The 13,527-nt window shown below is 44.1% G+C and overlaps 1 protein-coding gene across 4 annotated transcripts in view; it reads left to right on the top strand.

Annotated features, from left to right (window-relative positions):
• Window positions 1–13,527, top strand: part of Sergef (secretion regulating guanine nucleotide exchange factor) — a 212,243-nt gene that overhangs the window by 123,719 nt on the left and 74,997 nt on the right. For 3 of the 4 annotated variants that reach the window (XR_012908246.1, XM_075952338.1, XM_075952339.1), the window contains one exon: window positions 11,219–11,255. Coding sequence is in view for 2 of the 4 variants with exons in the window: in XM_075952338.1 (XP_075808453.1) it covers window positions 11,219–11,255 (37 nt within the window). In the remaining 2 variants the exon portion in view is untranslated. Of the gene's footprint in view, window positions 1–11,218; window positions 11,256–13,527 lie in introns of those variants that run through there. The other variant, XM_075952340.1, reaches the window with a different exon arrangement.

Raw genomic sequence — 13,527 nt, 5'->3', positions numbered from 1 at the left:
GGATGGAGCAACTGCTTCTGGGGTGGCTTGACCTTGTAGCTCTTTGCTCTTTCTTAGTCAGAGTATTTACCCTAAACCAGGTGATAGTGGCACAGGCCTTTAATCCCAGCACTCGGGAGGCAGAGGCAGGTGGTTCTCTGTGAGTTTGAGGCCAGCCTGATCTACAAGAGGGAATTCCAGGACAGGCTCCAAAGCTACAGAGAAACCCTATCTCAAAAAAAAAAAAAAAGATTTACCCTATTTCTCAACTAACTTATAAAGCAGAGCTATAACAAGTTAATCCACACAAAGTACATAGAACTGGGCTTAGTTAACTAAAGTAAGCAGCATCTTTCCTTGTGTATTCCCTCTCTCCCCTCCCCAGAATTACGATGAGTGGAGGACGCAGCCTGAGTTGGTGTGCTGGAATAGGGTGCTGTCCATGGGGTAGGGATTTCCATGAGAAGAGCATGCAAGTTATTTGTGGATAATTCCACCAATTCAAAGAGGCTGGAGAGCTGTGCTCAGTACCCGGGCTCCTAAGGAGTTGGGGCCCAAGTAATGGAACACAGAATAACCTCACAGACTTTCAGAAGGACATTTTTGAGAGATGATGGAGGGATTGGGTGCAGCAGAGACTCCAGAAAGCTGTGACAGAATGCAGGGGGACCTAAACCAGAACCACACTTACCACTCTCAACACGTAGAGGCTAAGGGAGATTCAGGTAGGGCTTTTGTTGGTAGAATGTTGGTTTGAGCCCTAATTTGTCCCATGTAGTCATAAATCTTAATATTCTGACCTCATAGTCAGCCTTCTGACCTCAAAACTGATCCAGACAGACAGCTGCACACATGGCTTTGGATGGGATTGAGTGGCTGTTTGAACCTTCCTGCTATGGACACCTTTTGAATAGGAAATAATTGCCTTGGTGTTGACCGCATATAAAGATAAGCTGACTGTCTTGGGAGCTGAATGGAATCTATTCAAGTCCTCCTGCTGGCTGGGATTCGTTGGCAAAAATGATCTCATGTAATCTTTCACTATCCCATTTTATCATGAAGAAGGCTCAAAAATTGCAGGTCCCATAACATGGTCAGATGGCTTACAAATGTCAGACCATGGACCATGCTTAGTGTTCATGAGCCTCAATTTATAAAATAAACATCATAATAAAACAACCCTGAAGGGATGATTTATGTGTCAGAGAAGATGCTGAATAGAGAAAAAAGAAAAGACTCCATGTAGATGGGGAAAATGTGTAAGTTTTGTCGTACTGTGGCACTGCAGTAATGGTTTGCCACATGTCTACGCATTCGTTTCCTTTAACCTTTGTTAGTCTTGTGTGTAGATGTGTATATATGGAGTGCTTGCTCAAGTGTGTGTGTGTAAGGACAGCTGTCCATGTTGCCTGCCTCCCTCTGTTGCTCTCCACCTTACATTCTGAGACAGGGTAACCCCAGAGCTTGCTGTGGACAGACCCCAGGACACACATGTCTCTGACTCCTTAGCCCCTCCCCCGCCCTCCGTGCTGGGTTTCAGGTGTCTACCAGCTCACCTGACCTTTCCGTATGTGCTGGGGATCCACACCCAGGTTCTCATGCTGTGGCAGGCATGCCCCTGGGCCATCTGCTTGGCCACATCTGTGTCTCTTCTAGTCAGTGTCCCTCTGCCTTCACAGTTCCTTCCCAGCTGTCTCAATGGTTCTGTCCTAGCTGCTTTTCCTTTTGATCCTGGACACAATCCTGGATCATGCTTTGCATTTAGTCTCTTTGCCTCCATTAATCCAGGATAGCTTTACTTTGTCTTCCATGACAGTTATGTTTTTTAAGTGTACAGGACAGTTCTGTAGCCACGTATTATGTCCCTCAATCGGTTTTTCCTGATTTTTCCTTGTGATTAGATTTCACCTCTGCCCTTTTGGCAGTGATACTAAATAACTGATGCCTGCCTTGAACACATCCTCGGAGCAGAGATCTGATTTAGGTTATCCCATTGTTAGTGCTGTTCACTCAGGTCCTCCATGAAGTTAGGGTTATCCTGCTGTTCACTCAGGTCTTCCGTGAAGTGAGGGTTATCCCACTGTTAGTGCTGTTCACTCAGGTCCTCCGTGAAGTTAGGGTTATCCCACTGTTAGTGCTGTTCACTCAGGTCCTCCGTGAAGTTAGGGTTATCCCACTGTTAGTGCTGTTCACTCAGGTCTTCCGTGAAGTTAGGGTTATCCCACTGTTAGTGCTGTTCACTCAGGTCTTCCGTGAAGTGAGGGTTATCCCACTGTTAGTGCTGTTCACTCAGGTCTTCCGTGAAGTTAGGGTTATCCCACTGTTAGTGCTGTTCACTCAGGTCCTCCGTGAAGTTAGGGTTATCCCATCAGGTCCTCCGTGAAGTTAGGTTTATCCCATTGTTAGTGCTGTTCACTCAGGTCTTCCGTGAAGTGGTGTCCACCCCTTCTTTTCTGTTAACTAACAGTAATGGTGGTGAGATGGCTGAGACTAGGAATGGACTACTCCTCTTGGGCTTTTGCTCGGCAGTTTTAAGGTGAATTAATGATTCATCCTTGCATTAACTATTATTGTAATGGTTGTAAAACTTTTCTAAATCAATTATTCCTTTTATGTTTATTATTTATGACATCCCAGTATAAGGAGGAGATTTCCCTACTTCCCTATTTATTACACAGTATATATTCATGGATTTTTATTTTATTCAGTGTATTATAATCGAGTGTGGTCATTATTCATTTTAACGCTCACATTATCTCTAAACCCAACTGGTGAGGACCCTGTCAAGTGGCTCCGATGTCCTTTTCCATGTCCCCAGCACTCTGTCTTTGTAGGACCCCTGTGTCACCTTACTTCCTGGCCCAAATGGGTGCTTAGTTTCCAGTTGTTCTTTCCTTGTCCTGACCCTGTAATTTGCCACTTTTTCAGGAAGTCTGATTTCTTTTAGTTAAAAAGCATTTAGGATCAGAGATCCGTACAGTAAGGGAACTCACTGATGCTGGGGTGGGGGTGGGGTCACTGCTTCCAGGCAGTTTTGCACTGACTTAAGCAGCCTGCATGTGTGGGTATGGGACTGTAATTTCCCATCATGCCTTGGCCTCTGGTGTGATGTTTGCGGGGCTGTTCTTTGCTTCCCCAGTTCCCTGCTTATATTTCCTACACCATCAGTGGGATTCTAGCTTCCAACAATGTTAATGTATTTTTCCATCTGCATAGTCCAAAAGTGCACACAAAATACCTTCAGAACTGACACATATTCTGTGGAGGAAAAGGGCCTACTATGTAATGTAAGATGTTTTGTAGTTCTTTTTCTGTTTGGTTTTGTTTTTTTCAAGAACAAAGACAATTACTATTATTTAGAATTACTTAAGATTATAATCCCAGAAAACAGATTCACACAATCTTTTTCTTTTCTTTTCTTTTCTTTTCTTTTCTTTCTTTCCTTGAAAATCTGTCCCTGCTTCGTTTTTAGCAAGAGATTGCTGAACCAGAGTACTGTTTAAAAGACCACTAGGACTAGCTCCTTCTTGCTTCTTTAAACAGATTTGTATCTGATGCCTTTTTATGTGTATATTTTATATTTAGCTTACACAAATAGAATCATACAAATGTATGATTGCCTGTGTTTGGCTTCTCTTATTTAGTATTATTCTTGAGGCTCCGTTCATGTTGTGAATGTCATTACTATTTCCCTGCTATGAAAGGTGTGCATCAGTCACTTCTCTGTTGCTGTGGTAACTCCGCAATCATGGAAACTTAGAGAAGAAAGGATTTATCTGTGCAAACAGTTCCAGAGGGACAAGAGTCAGTCGTGGCAGAAAGACATGGCAGGAAGTGTCAGGCATGGTGACAGGAACAGGAAGCTGAGGGCTTAAATTTTGAACTGCAAGCATGCAATGGAGAGAATGAACAGTCTTAACTCTCATAGCTCACCTCTAGTGACTTATTTCTTACAGCAAGGCCACACCTCTAAAACCTTCCAAACAGCCTCATCGTTTGGGGGCCGAGTGATCCAATGCCCTAAACTTATGGGGTGTCTCATTCAAACATAAACTCTCTCCTTTCCTGTGAGTTCTGGGTAATGAACCAGGGCTTCGTGCAAGCAAGGGAAGCATTGTAATTACATACCTAACCACTATAAACACTATAAAGTATTCTGCATGGACTACATTTTTTCCTGTTACACTAATGCCAAATCTTTCTTTAAAAATATTTACTTTGGCATGGAGGAGCCAGGGTCTTGTGTTCTATCACAGAGCTATACTTCCATTTTTTGGTAAGTGATGTACTGTGAACACTCTGTGCATGCCTTTTGATGCAGATAAGCAAGTATCAGTTTGGGGCACTTGTGTTTCCTGGCATATGTATATTAAATATATATATATATATATATATATATATATATATATTAGCTCTAAAAGCTATTGCCAGATTATTTTTTAAAGCAGCTATTGACTTTCACTCCCGACAACAGTGCGAGACTTGAGCTCTTGCACATCTTCCCCAGCACTTGGTCTGGTTAGTCTTTTTCATTTTAGTGTATGTGGTGATTGGGGCAAGAGTTAGAGTTTTTTGAGAAGAATGCTCTACACCAGTAGTTCTCAGTCTGTGGAACACAGCTTCTTTGAGGCTGGACAGTTCTTTCACAGGGGTCACCTAAGACCATCGGAAAACAGTAGCAAAATTACATTTATGAAGTAGCAATGAAAATAATTTTATGGTTGGGGTCACCGCAGCATGAGGTATTGAAGCCTCACAGCACTAGGAAGGTTGGGAACCACTGCTCTACAGTGTTTGCCTGTCCCAAAGGTATTGATTGCTTTGAGTTTAACCACACTGGCTGTCTTCTGCACACGGCTTCTTCCATGTTGTTCCCAAGGGTGTGATGGCATACTTTTGCTGAACCCAGATGCATTGTTATATTAGGTTCTTTCAATCTGCAAGGATCAGAGATATATAAGGATTGTGGCGGACGTTGGCGCAGAGGGGAAAGCAAGGATCAGAAATATTTCCTATCACAAGGATTGTGGCGGACTTTGGCGCAGAGGAGAAAGCAGGTGAAGTGAGTATCTTATAAAAGATCAACAGGAAAGTCATTCAGGACAAGAGCAACTCAGAAACCCAGACAGACCCTGGGCCCAGCACAGGATCTGTCGCTTCTTCCTGTAGAGGTCTCATACTGCCCTTTCTTGTTAATCTTGTTAATCCAGCGGGGGACTCGTCCCTAGAGCCTGTTTTCACAGGCTGCAGCTAGCCCCTAAACTAGATCTCTTACGTCTTGGAAGCATATCTTTAGAAAGGAATGAAGAGTAGAGTCTTTCTGTAGATGACAAGGTGCTTGTGCACGTGCGATAGGCTGGACAGGTTGTGGATGTGTGAGATGGGTCTGGTGGTTAGTATCCCATTTTCAGAGACAAAGGGGGTTTGCCAGCTGCCACTGGCTAGGGAGCAAAAGTGCCAGGTTTTCTAGACCCTTCTGCATTTTCTGCTACCCCATACTAAGTGGTAAGAGTATTGGAAATTCAGAGGAGATTTGATTAAAGCAAATTATAGCTAAGGTGAGAGGTAAGGCCAGGCCTCCCATGAGCTGAGGTGATCCTTGGGGCAGTATATTTTAGACTGTGTCTGTGTGTCTCTTGGGTATCGGTATGGACTGGAAATAGAGACACAGGGAGGGGACTTGTCCTGCTGAGCTAAAGGTCATAGGAAAGGAGAGACTGAGTGTGCGGGACAAGCAGAAGATTTTAGTGCCATGACAATGTAGAACTTAGAGAAATCAAGTGCAGCTCAGTGAGAAAAAGCAGTGGAGTCACATAGGGGTTTTTAAAGGAGCGGGCTGGAGCAGGAAGGACTGAATAGACTCCCTGAGAAGCAGAGTTAATAGGCTCTGAGTCTAAGTAGATGCGAGGCAGGAAAGAGACCCGCTGAGGCAGAGCCTCACAGTCTGAGGAAGGTGTCCTGAGAATGTCAGCTCTCTCCTGCCCGCCCCGCCCCGCCATACAGACCTCCCAGGTGCAGTGCTTTGGTGAGTCAGTTCCTCCAGTAGTCAGTGATGGGCAGAGCTGCTCACCAAACAGGACGGCTAATGCTTTTAGAAAGGGGATCTCTTTTTCTCAGATGAGGATACACAGGAGCCTTGCTATGGGGACACTGATGTTCTCCTGTACCTTATCCTGTTCGCTATTCCCTCTTTACTGAAGTCAACATGCCTAAATAAAGCCTTGGCGAATTCTGAAGCGCAGTTGCTCCAGTACAAAAGGCATGCCCGGCTTCTTTAAGACTTGAGAGATTCTCCCAGTCCCAGTGACTGTTCCAATTCAGCTACACTTGGGTTCCCAGAGAGGACCCTGCAAATACTTTGAACCCACAGGAGGAGGAGCTATTGAGAGTCACATCTGAGATGTCTCAGTGTCTAAGAGGAGTCTTCAAAGGAGGAATGCCCTGCTGCTCTCTTCACCCAGGTAGAGCTTGGAGAAGGGAATGGGATTGCTGTGCTGGCAGCTGGCCAGGGCCCTCAGCTAGAGGCAGATAAGCCACTTCCACTCTCCTGAAACTGGCTGTTTCCTCAGTGGTGGTGGGAGGTCCAATCCCAGGCTCTTGAACTTGGAGAAGCAAGTCCTCTACCAGTAAACCATATCTCCAGCCCCTAGCTTACATCTCTTCAGGAATGCCACCTTGAAGACTGTGCCCATACATACTTAGGACTATTCTGTGCTGGCCTCCCCTCTGCTCCCTCACTTCATGCCCTGCACCTGAGCTGTGAGCAGACACTAGGCAGGTAGACAGCGGGAGACAGGAAATCCCAGTCAAGGAAAGTAGAACGCATGTGAGTTTGAAATGACACGATGTCCTTAGAGAAAATGTGCATCGTGAATGGAAAAGGGAATCCATTATGTGGGGCTGAGAGTTTATGAGAGGTGGGTGTGGATTACCTCACGCTGACCTCGTAAATCATGCTTTGTAGTTTCCACCTGCCCTCCCAATAGAGTGGCAAGCGGCCCTGAGGAGGGTTTTCGTCAGGGGTCTGATTTTTGTATAAGGCTGGAGAGCCCTTTGTCCTCCAGCACTTCTGTAAGGTAGACAAGATACACTGTCACCTTTAATATCTGAGAACGTTCAGGTCCTGGGGGTTAAAATCTTGCCAGAGGTCTCAGGAGCTAGAAGTGACTTGGCTTCCTTGCTTGGGATCGCCATTCTTAATAGTCTTCGAGAAAGCTGCCTGCTGTTGGGTGCAGGGTAGGCACTGGCAGGAGCAAGGTGAAGCAAATGGCCATTTATACGCTCTCACTGAAGGAGTGTGGTGTTCAGGTCCCTACCTCTATGCTGGAGCACAGAGAAGGAGAGACCTTGAGAAGCTCCATGCTCACAGTTGGGCTCTGGCCTGACAAAGTCCGCCCATCACTGCGTCACTCCTAAATGTACTGCAGCAGCTATGGTGTGGTGCTAGCATTTATCTGTCGGTGGCTGGCTTCAGATCCCTGGTGCTGGTCAGCTCCAAGTTCCTGATCCCAGGGTGACCCCCAGCCCACAGGAACAAGTCCTTTTCCTTTGTGTTTTGTGAAGGTTTTTTTTTGTTTTGTTTTGTTTTTTCTTAAAGCAGCAGTGCCTGCCTGTCTTTTTCACCAAGGAGCAGCAGTAAAGGATGGTAGTTTGTAGATCAGCCAAACCCAGATTATAATTCTGTTGCTGCCTCCTTAACTAACTGTGGAAGTCTGTGGAAATCATTGAATATGTATGAGCCTCAGGCTCCTCATCTCTAAAATGAGCAAAGCCAAACATACCTGGAAAGATGTCTGTGATGATTAAAATGTGCCAATGTTTCAAAAGTGCCTTGGAGCACAGCCTGGCACACACGAGTCCTTGGGTTATGGCAGATTTAATTATTGTTCTTATCACTGTCACCACACCACTGCTGCTGCCACTGCAGTGAAAGAATGTTCTGGAAATAAAGACTAGTGGGAACAAAATGCCTTCTAGTCCTACTACCCGGATGCAATTGCCCTGTTAATTTACTTCTGTTACCTTTGGAGCCCCTCCCCCAGTTCTAAACACACAAGATTTTATAGTCAGTTGGGGTTTTTTTCCTGTATGGAAGGAATGCATCGTAATGTTTTTCTTATATTTAATAGATTTCTCCTGCCCCACAATTATAAGACTATTGTGTAAGACTCAACAGAAGCAAAAGAAAACCATATTCCCATCTTCCTCACCCCCAGACCAGAGCCAGGCACTAATGTCTCTCCTCTCAGTCATTTTTATTCATGTTCTATTATAGAGTGAATATTGGATTGTGGATACAATTTTTATGTGATTTTTCCCAGTTCACATGATATTTGAAATATTTTCTTAGTGCAAGCTCCACTCTGTAGGCTGCTCAATAGTTCACCAGATAGATAGCTCTACCATAGCTTCCATAAAGATTTGCTTGCTGTTAGACAACAAGGCTTTTCCTGGTGTCAGTCTGAGTTGCTCCCTGTAACAAACAGACTTAGGGAGCCAGTCTCAGTACAACCAGGAAGCTTATGGTGAACTCTTACTGTCCCAGTAAGTTGTCATGGGAGATTCGGGTCAATGACAAGCCACCTCAAGCTGAGAGACAGTCTGGAGCCACTTCTCAAGGGGGCTTCTTTTTTCACACTCTGTCAGAGTCCATGTAATGTGTGTAGTCCCCTGTATCCTGTTGAATCTGGGACATGAGATCCCAACTCTGTGCAGGGCAAGACCCAGGAGCCAGGCTGCCCTTGTCACCCACAGCACTCAAAGCCTTGAGCACTTCCCTGTGATCTGAACTTTCAAGTCCACCAGGGCATCGGGACAGGAACCTGTCAGAGTACCGGAGTCACACTGGCTCTACTATTTTTAATGTTTTAAATTGAAAAAAGCACTTCATGTTTACGGGAATACTTTGCTTGTATGTATTGTGTGCCTAGTGCCCATGAACACCAGAAGAGGGCATCAGGTCTCCTAGAACTGGAACCACAGACAGTTGTGAACCATCATGTGGGCGCTAGAAATTTAGTCCAGCTCCTCTGGAAGAGTAAGCCAGTGTTCTTACTGCTGAGCCATTTCTCCAGCCTCCCCAGTCTTTTTTTTTAATTAACATGTATTTGATGTATATATTTATCATGTATAACATGAGGTTTTGAAGTAAGTACACATTCCAAGCTGATTTATGCATTATCTCACATACTGTCATTTTCTGTGGTGGGAAAGCTTAAGATACACTCAGCATTTTTCTTTTTCCCCTTCTCTCTCTCTGTCTGTCTGTGTGTGTGTGTGTGTGTGTGTGTGTGTATGTGTATTCATGTTTGCATGTAAGTGAACATATGTGTATGTGGGCATTTATGTACATGTATATATGTGTACATGTGAAGCCCTGAATCATTTTCCATTGCTCTTCCACCTTATTTACTGAGGCAGGGTCTCTCACACCAAATCAAAAGAAAACGTTTTGCAGTCCGCCTTGCTCTGGGGATCTGCTCTGGAGATCTGCATTCCAGTCCTCATGCTTGCACAGTACAGGCTGTAACTCCTGCCACTCAGCATTTTCCAGAATATCATGTACTTTTATTAATTACAGTCATTTGTGGACTCATGGATGAACCCAAAGAGCACTCTGCTAAATGAAATAAGCCAGCTGCAGAAAGGCTGGATGCCCTCACTCTTGTGGAATCACCCCTGTGATCATGAAAGTTCTCACTCTCAGACTTGCCCTGGAACCCAGGACAAACCATGTCCTCTTGCCAAGCCAACTCTCTGCTCTAATACTGTAGCTGATGTACATGGCCCTGCCCACATCAGCTGAGAGTACCTGCCCTCCTCCTCAGGCCTGGGGTTAAAGTGAGCGTCTTGATACAGGTCACACATGCATCTTCAGAGTGCAGAACTCTTACTCAGCACTCAGGGAGCCATCTGTGTATTTCCACCCTTGTCACCTCCTCCTGAGACCCAAGGGGCTGGAGAGACTGGCTTCAGAACCCTGAATGACCAGCTGTTCTTACTCTGAGGCATTCTTTCTTTCTTTCATGCACATGGTGCATGTATTCATTCTCTCATTTGTCAGATGTTAGCCGAGCCCCAGGCTCCATACATTTCACAAGCGCAGTGCAGAGCTGGGACACAGCTGTGTTCTCAGGGTATACGTGCTAGTGCAGAGACCAGAAGAAATACTAGAAGACAAGATGCCCGCTGCATTGTGATGCCTGGTAGATGGACAGGTGACAGAGGTGCTTGAGTCAGCCGTTACACGCTAGAGCCAGGGTTCAGTAGGTGCTCCAAGTGAAAAGTGAGCAGAGCCTTCTGTGTAGGCAGTGGGGTGAGGCCATGCTGGGTGGACGAACAGGCATAGACTCAAGCACAAGAGAACACCATGTGTTCAGAGGCCACAGGGAGTCTGGATTGGAAGGGGAGGGGACAGAACAGAAGCATCTGCTTCTACCGACTTCTTGGCTCATTTTATCACTAAATGACAGTGATGGTCTTTTTAATTCAGTATTTGAAAACTGTTATCTTTATTGCTATCTTTCCAGTTTTTTAAAGTAACATATGCGTTATAGAAATTTAGAAAAATGTACTAGGTGTGGCAGCCCGCTCCTGTAATCTCAGCACTTAGAAGATAGAAGCCAGAGCTTAAAGCCAGCTTTAGCTACATGAGACACTGTCTAAATTTCTGTATGTGTGAAGGGTACTAAGAGATGGCTCAATCTGTATGTGTGTGAGGGGTGCTAGAGAGATGACTTGGAGATTAAGAACATTGACAGAGGACCCAGGTGCAATCCCTGGCACCCACAAGGTAGCTTACAACTGTTTGAAAACCCATCGCAGGGGATCCACCGCCCTCTTCTGACCGCTGCGGTTACTACATGCACATGGTGCATAGCCATGCGTGCAGACAAAAGCCCAGACGCGTAAAATAAAATGAAAAAAATTAAAAAAGAAAATTTGAAAAGTAAAATGCAGAAAGAAAAACATCACTGGTAGTCTAATTAGCTAAAGACAACTTTAACATCTTGATGCGTTTCTTTTTGATGTTTCTTCATATATATATATATATATATATTCATATAGCTGTGAATATGTTATAATTATAATTTTAACCTTTGTATGTGATGCTCCTTTCTACATCTTTCTAAGATTTGCCAAAATGAATGTGCATGCCATTATAAAATAACTATGATCATAAAATTTACCAGCTGAGATATATATCTGTTTTTTCTAATGACACATATTTTCTTTACAGATTTCTTGTGGCTCAGAACACAATTTGGCAATAATTGGTAAGTAACTTTTATAATGGTAACAGTTTATTGTGAAACCCATGTAAGAGAATTGGAGAAAGTCTTTGGGGAACCAGGCTTAGTGATGTGCATCTGTAACTCCAGCATTCCAGAAGCTAAATGCAAGCTCTAAACCACCATATATACTGGGATATATAGTGAGACCATGTCCCCTGTGTGTGTGGGGGGGAGATACTGGGATAGATAGTGAGAACATGTCCCCTGTGTGTGGGGGGGGAGGGGGGAGATACTGGGATATATAGTGAGACCATGTCCCCTGTGTATGGTGGTTGGGGGGGAATTTGGGGGACCATTTTTGGTGACAAAGCATTTATTAGAAGCCCATTTTATGAACATTTCAGACTATATCATTGAGTATCTTTTTTAAAATATTTATTTATTTATTATGGATACAATATTCTGTTTGTATATATGCCTGCTAGAAGAGGACACCAGACCTCATTACAGATGGTTGTGAGCCACCATGTGGTTGCTGGGAATCGAACTCTGGTCCTTTGGAAGAGCACGCAATGCTCTTAACCGCTGAGCCATCTCTCCAGCCCTCATTATTGAGTATCTTTTGAAGGTGCCTGCATTGCCTCAGAAAATAATATTTCTAATTCATATTCTTGGGCATCATGTATAGACAGCAAGACATAAAACCAAGGAGTGAGGTGAACACTTCTGGATCTCTGCATAAACCCATTCTAAAACCTTCTTTCCTCTTGATCTGGCTTTGCCTTTGGAAGCACAGGGCTTGACTCACAGCCCCTGCTGCCGGGTATACAGCTACACTAGCACACTCCCAGTCAGACACAAACCTTTTAGCTGGCTCTGGATAATGCAAGTTCACGGTTTTCATGATTACCCCCAAGAGTAATTAATTCAGGAAAGCCGTCCATTGATGTCCCTGGTCAGTTCAGGCTGAGCTGCACAGTGGGGCAGAATGGACTTCTTAGACTCTCACTGCTCATGACCCCTTTTCACCACACGATTCCAGGTACACATGTATATAAAGTACATATACAAATCAGACAAATACTGGCAATAGCACTTAAAGAAATTTGTTTTAGGGGCTGGAGAGATGGCTCAGAGGTTAAGAGCACTGGCTGCTCTTCCAGAGGTCCTGAGTTCAATTCCCAGCAACCACATGGTGGCTCACAACCATCTGTACTGAGATCTGGCGCCCTCCACTGGCGTGCGGGCATACATCGAGGCAGAATGTTGTATACATAATAAATAAAATCTTAAAAAAAAAAAAAAAAAAAAAAAAAAAAAAAAGAAATTTGTTTTAAAAACAGTTCTTTGGTATACATGAACTTTTATTATTAAAGGGCAAAGCAGACTTGTGTATTGATGAGATGGGTGTGCATGTTTATTTTTACATAAAGAGTTAAATCTTGGTTGAAAGTTTGCTATGCAGTGCCATCAGTGCTGAGTACACCACTTCCCCTAAATACCCAGTACAAGACAGCAGTGTTTAGGACCATTTCAAAAATTGCTGCAAATTCTGTCCTCAGCCAAAATTCATTTAATGTTTAAAACTTAAGTTAGGTGTGTGTATATGTGTAGGCACACACAGCACTTGTTTCCGGGATCAAAACTCAGATCTTTAGGCTTGGCGGCAAGAGCTTTTACTCACTGAGCCATCTGGCCAGTTCTGTTTAATGACTTTAAAGAAAAGAAAAAAAGAAAAGAAATTCAAATCAGCAACTCATAGCAGTTCTTAAAATCAAACATTTTAATGTAGCACAGGCCAAAGATGTACTACTTTGGTACTGCTGAAGCATGACAGAGTTAGAAAAAAGTCTTTGTTTTCATACTTTGACCATCATGCTTCTAAGAGCAGAAACCAATTTATATCACAGGGAGTCTGACCTGGGTTTTCAGGCGTGTTTGTTGACCTCATCTTGTGTACAGAACCAAGGCTGCAGTGAAGTCACATACATGATACAGCATGGGCAACGCTACCGTAACACCTGACTTCGTTACAGAATTGATTTTGAAATAATTGGTTATTGCTGTGTGTTCAGAAACTTTGTACTCCTGCTCAGTTTCTCACAGCCCCCATATTCAGTCACTGTACCCAGATGAGGTTGTCATCACGGACTACAGTGTAGTGGCAAGGGTCCAGAGTTCAGTGCAGGCTTCTGTACTGGTGGGAACTCAGACAAGGCATTTAACCCCCCTTCCCTGCTGCCCCATTTTCCTTGTCGTTAAAACAGAGGCAGCAGCAGTGCCCAGCATGTAGTGTTAATGTGATAGAGTATGT

The sequence above is a fragment of the Microtus pennsylvanicus genome, chromosome 18 (genome assembly GCF_037038515.1).
Source record: "Microtus pennsylvanicus isolate mMicPen1 chromosome 18, mMicPen1.hap1, whole genome shotgun sequence".
NCBI classification, from domain to species: domain Eukaryota; kingdom Metazoa; phylum Chordata; class Mammalia; order Rodentia; family Cricetidae; genus Microtus; species Microtus pennsylvanicus.
The sequence above is the reverse complement of the archived record's forward strand: the minus strand, read 5'-3'. Positions and strand labels throughout refer to the sequence as shown.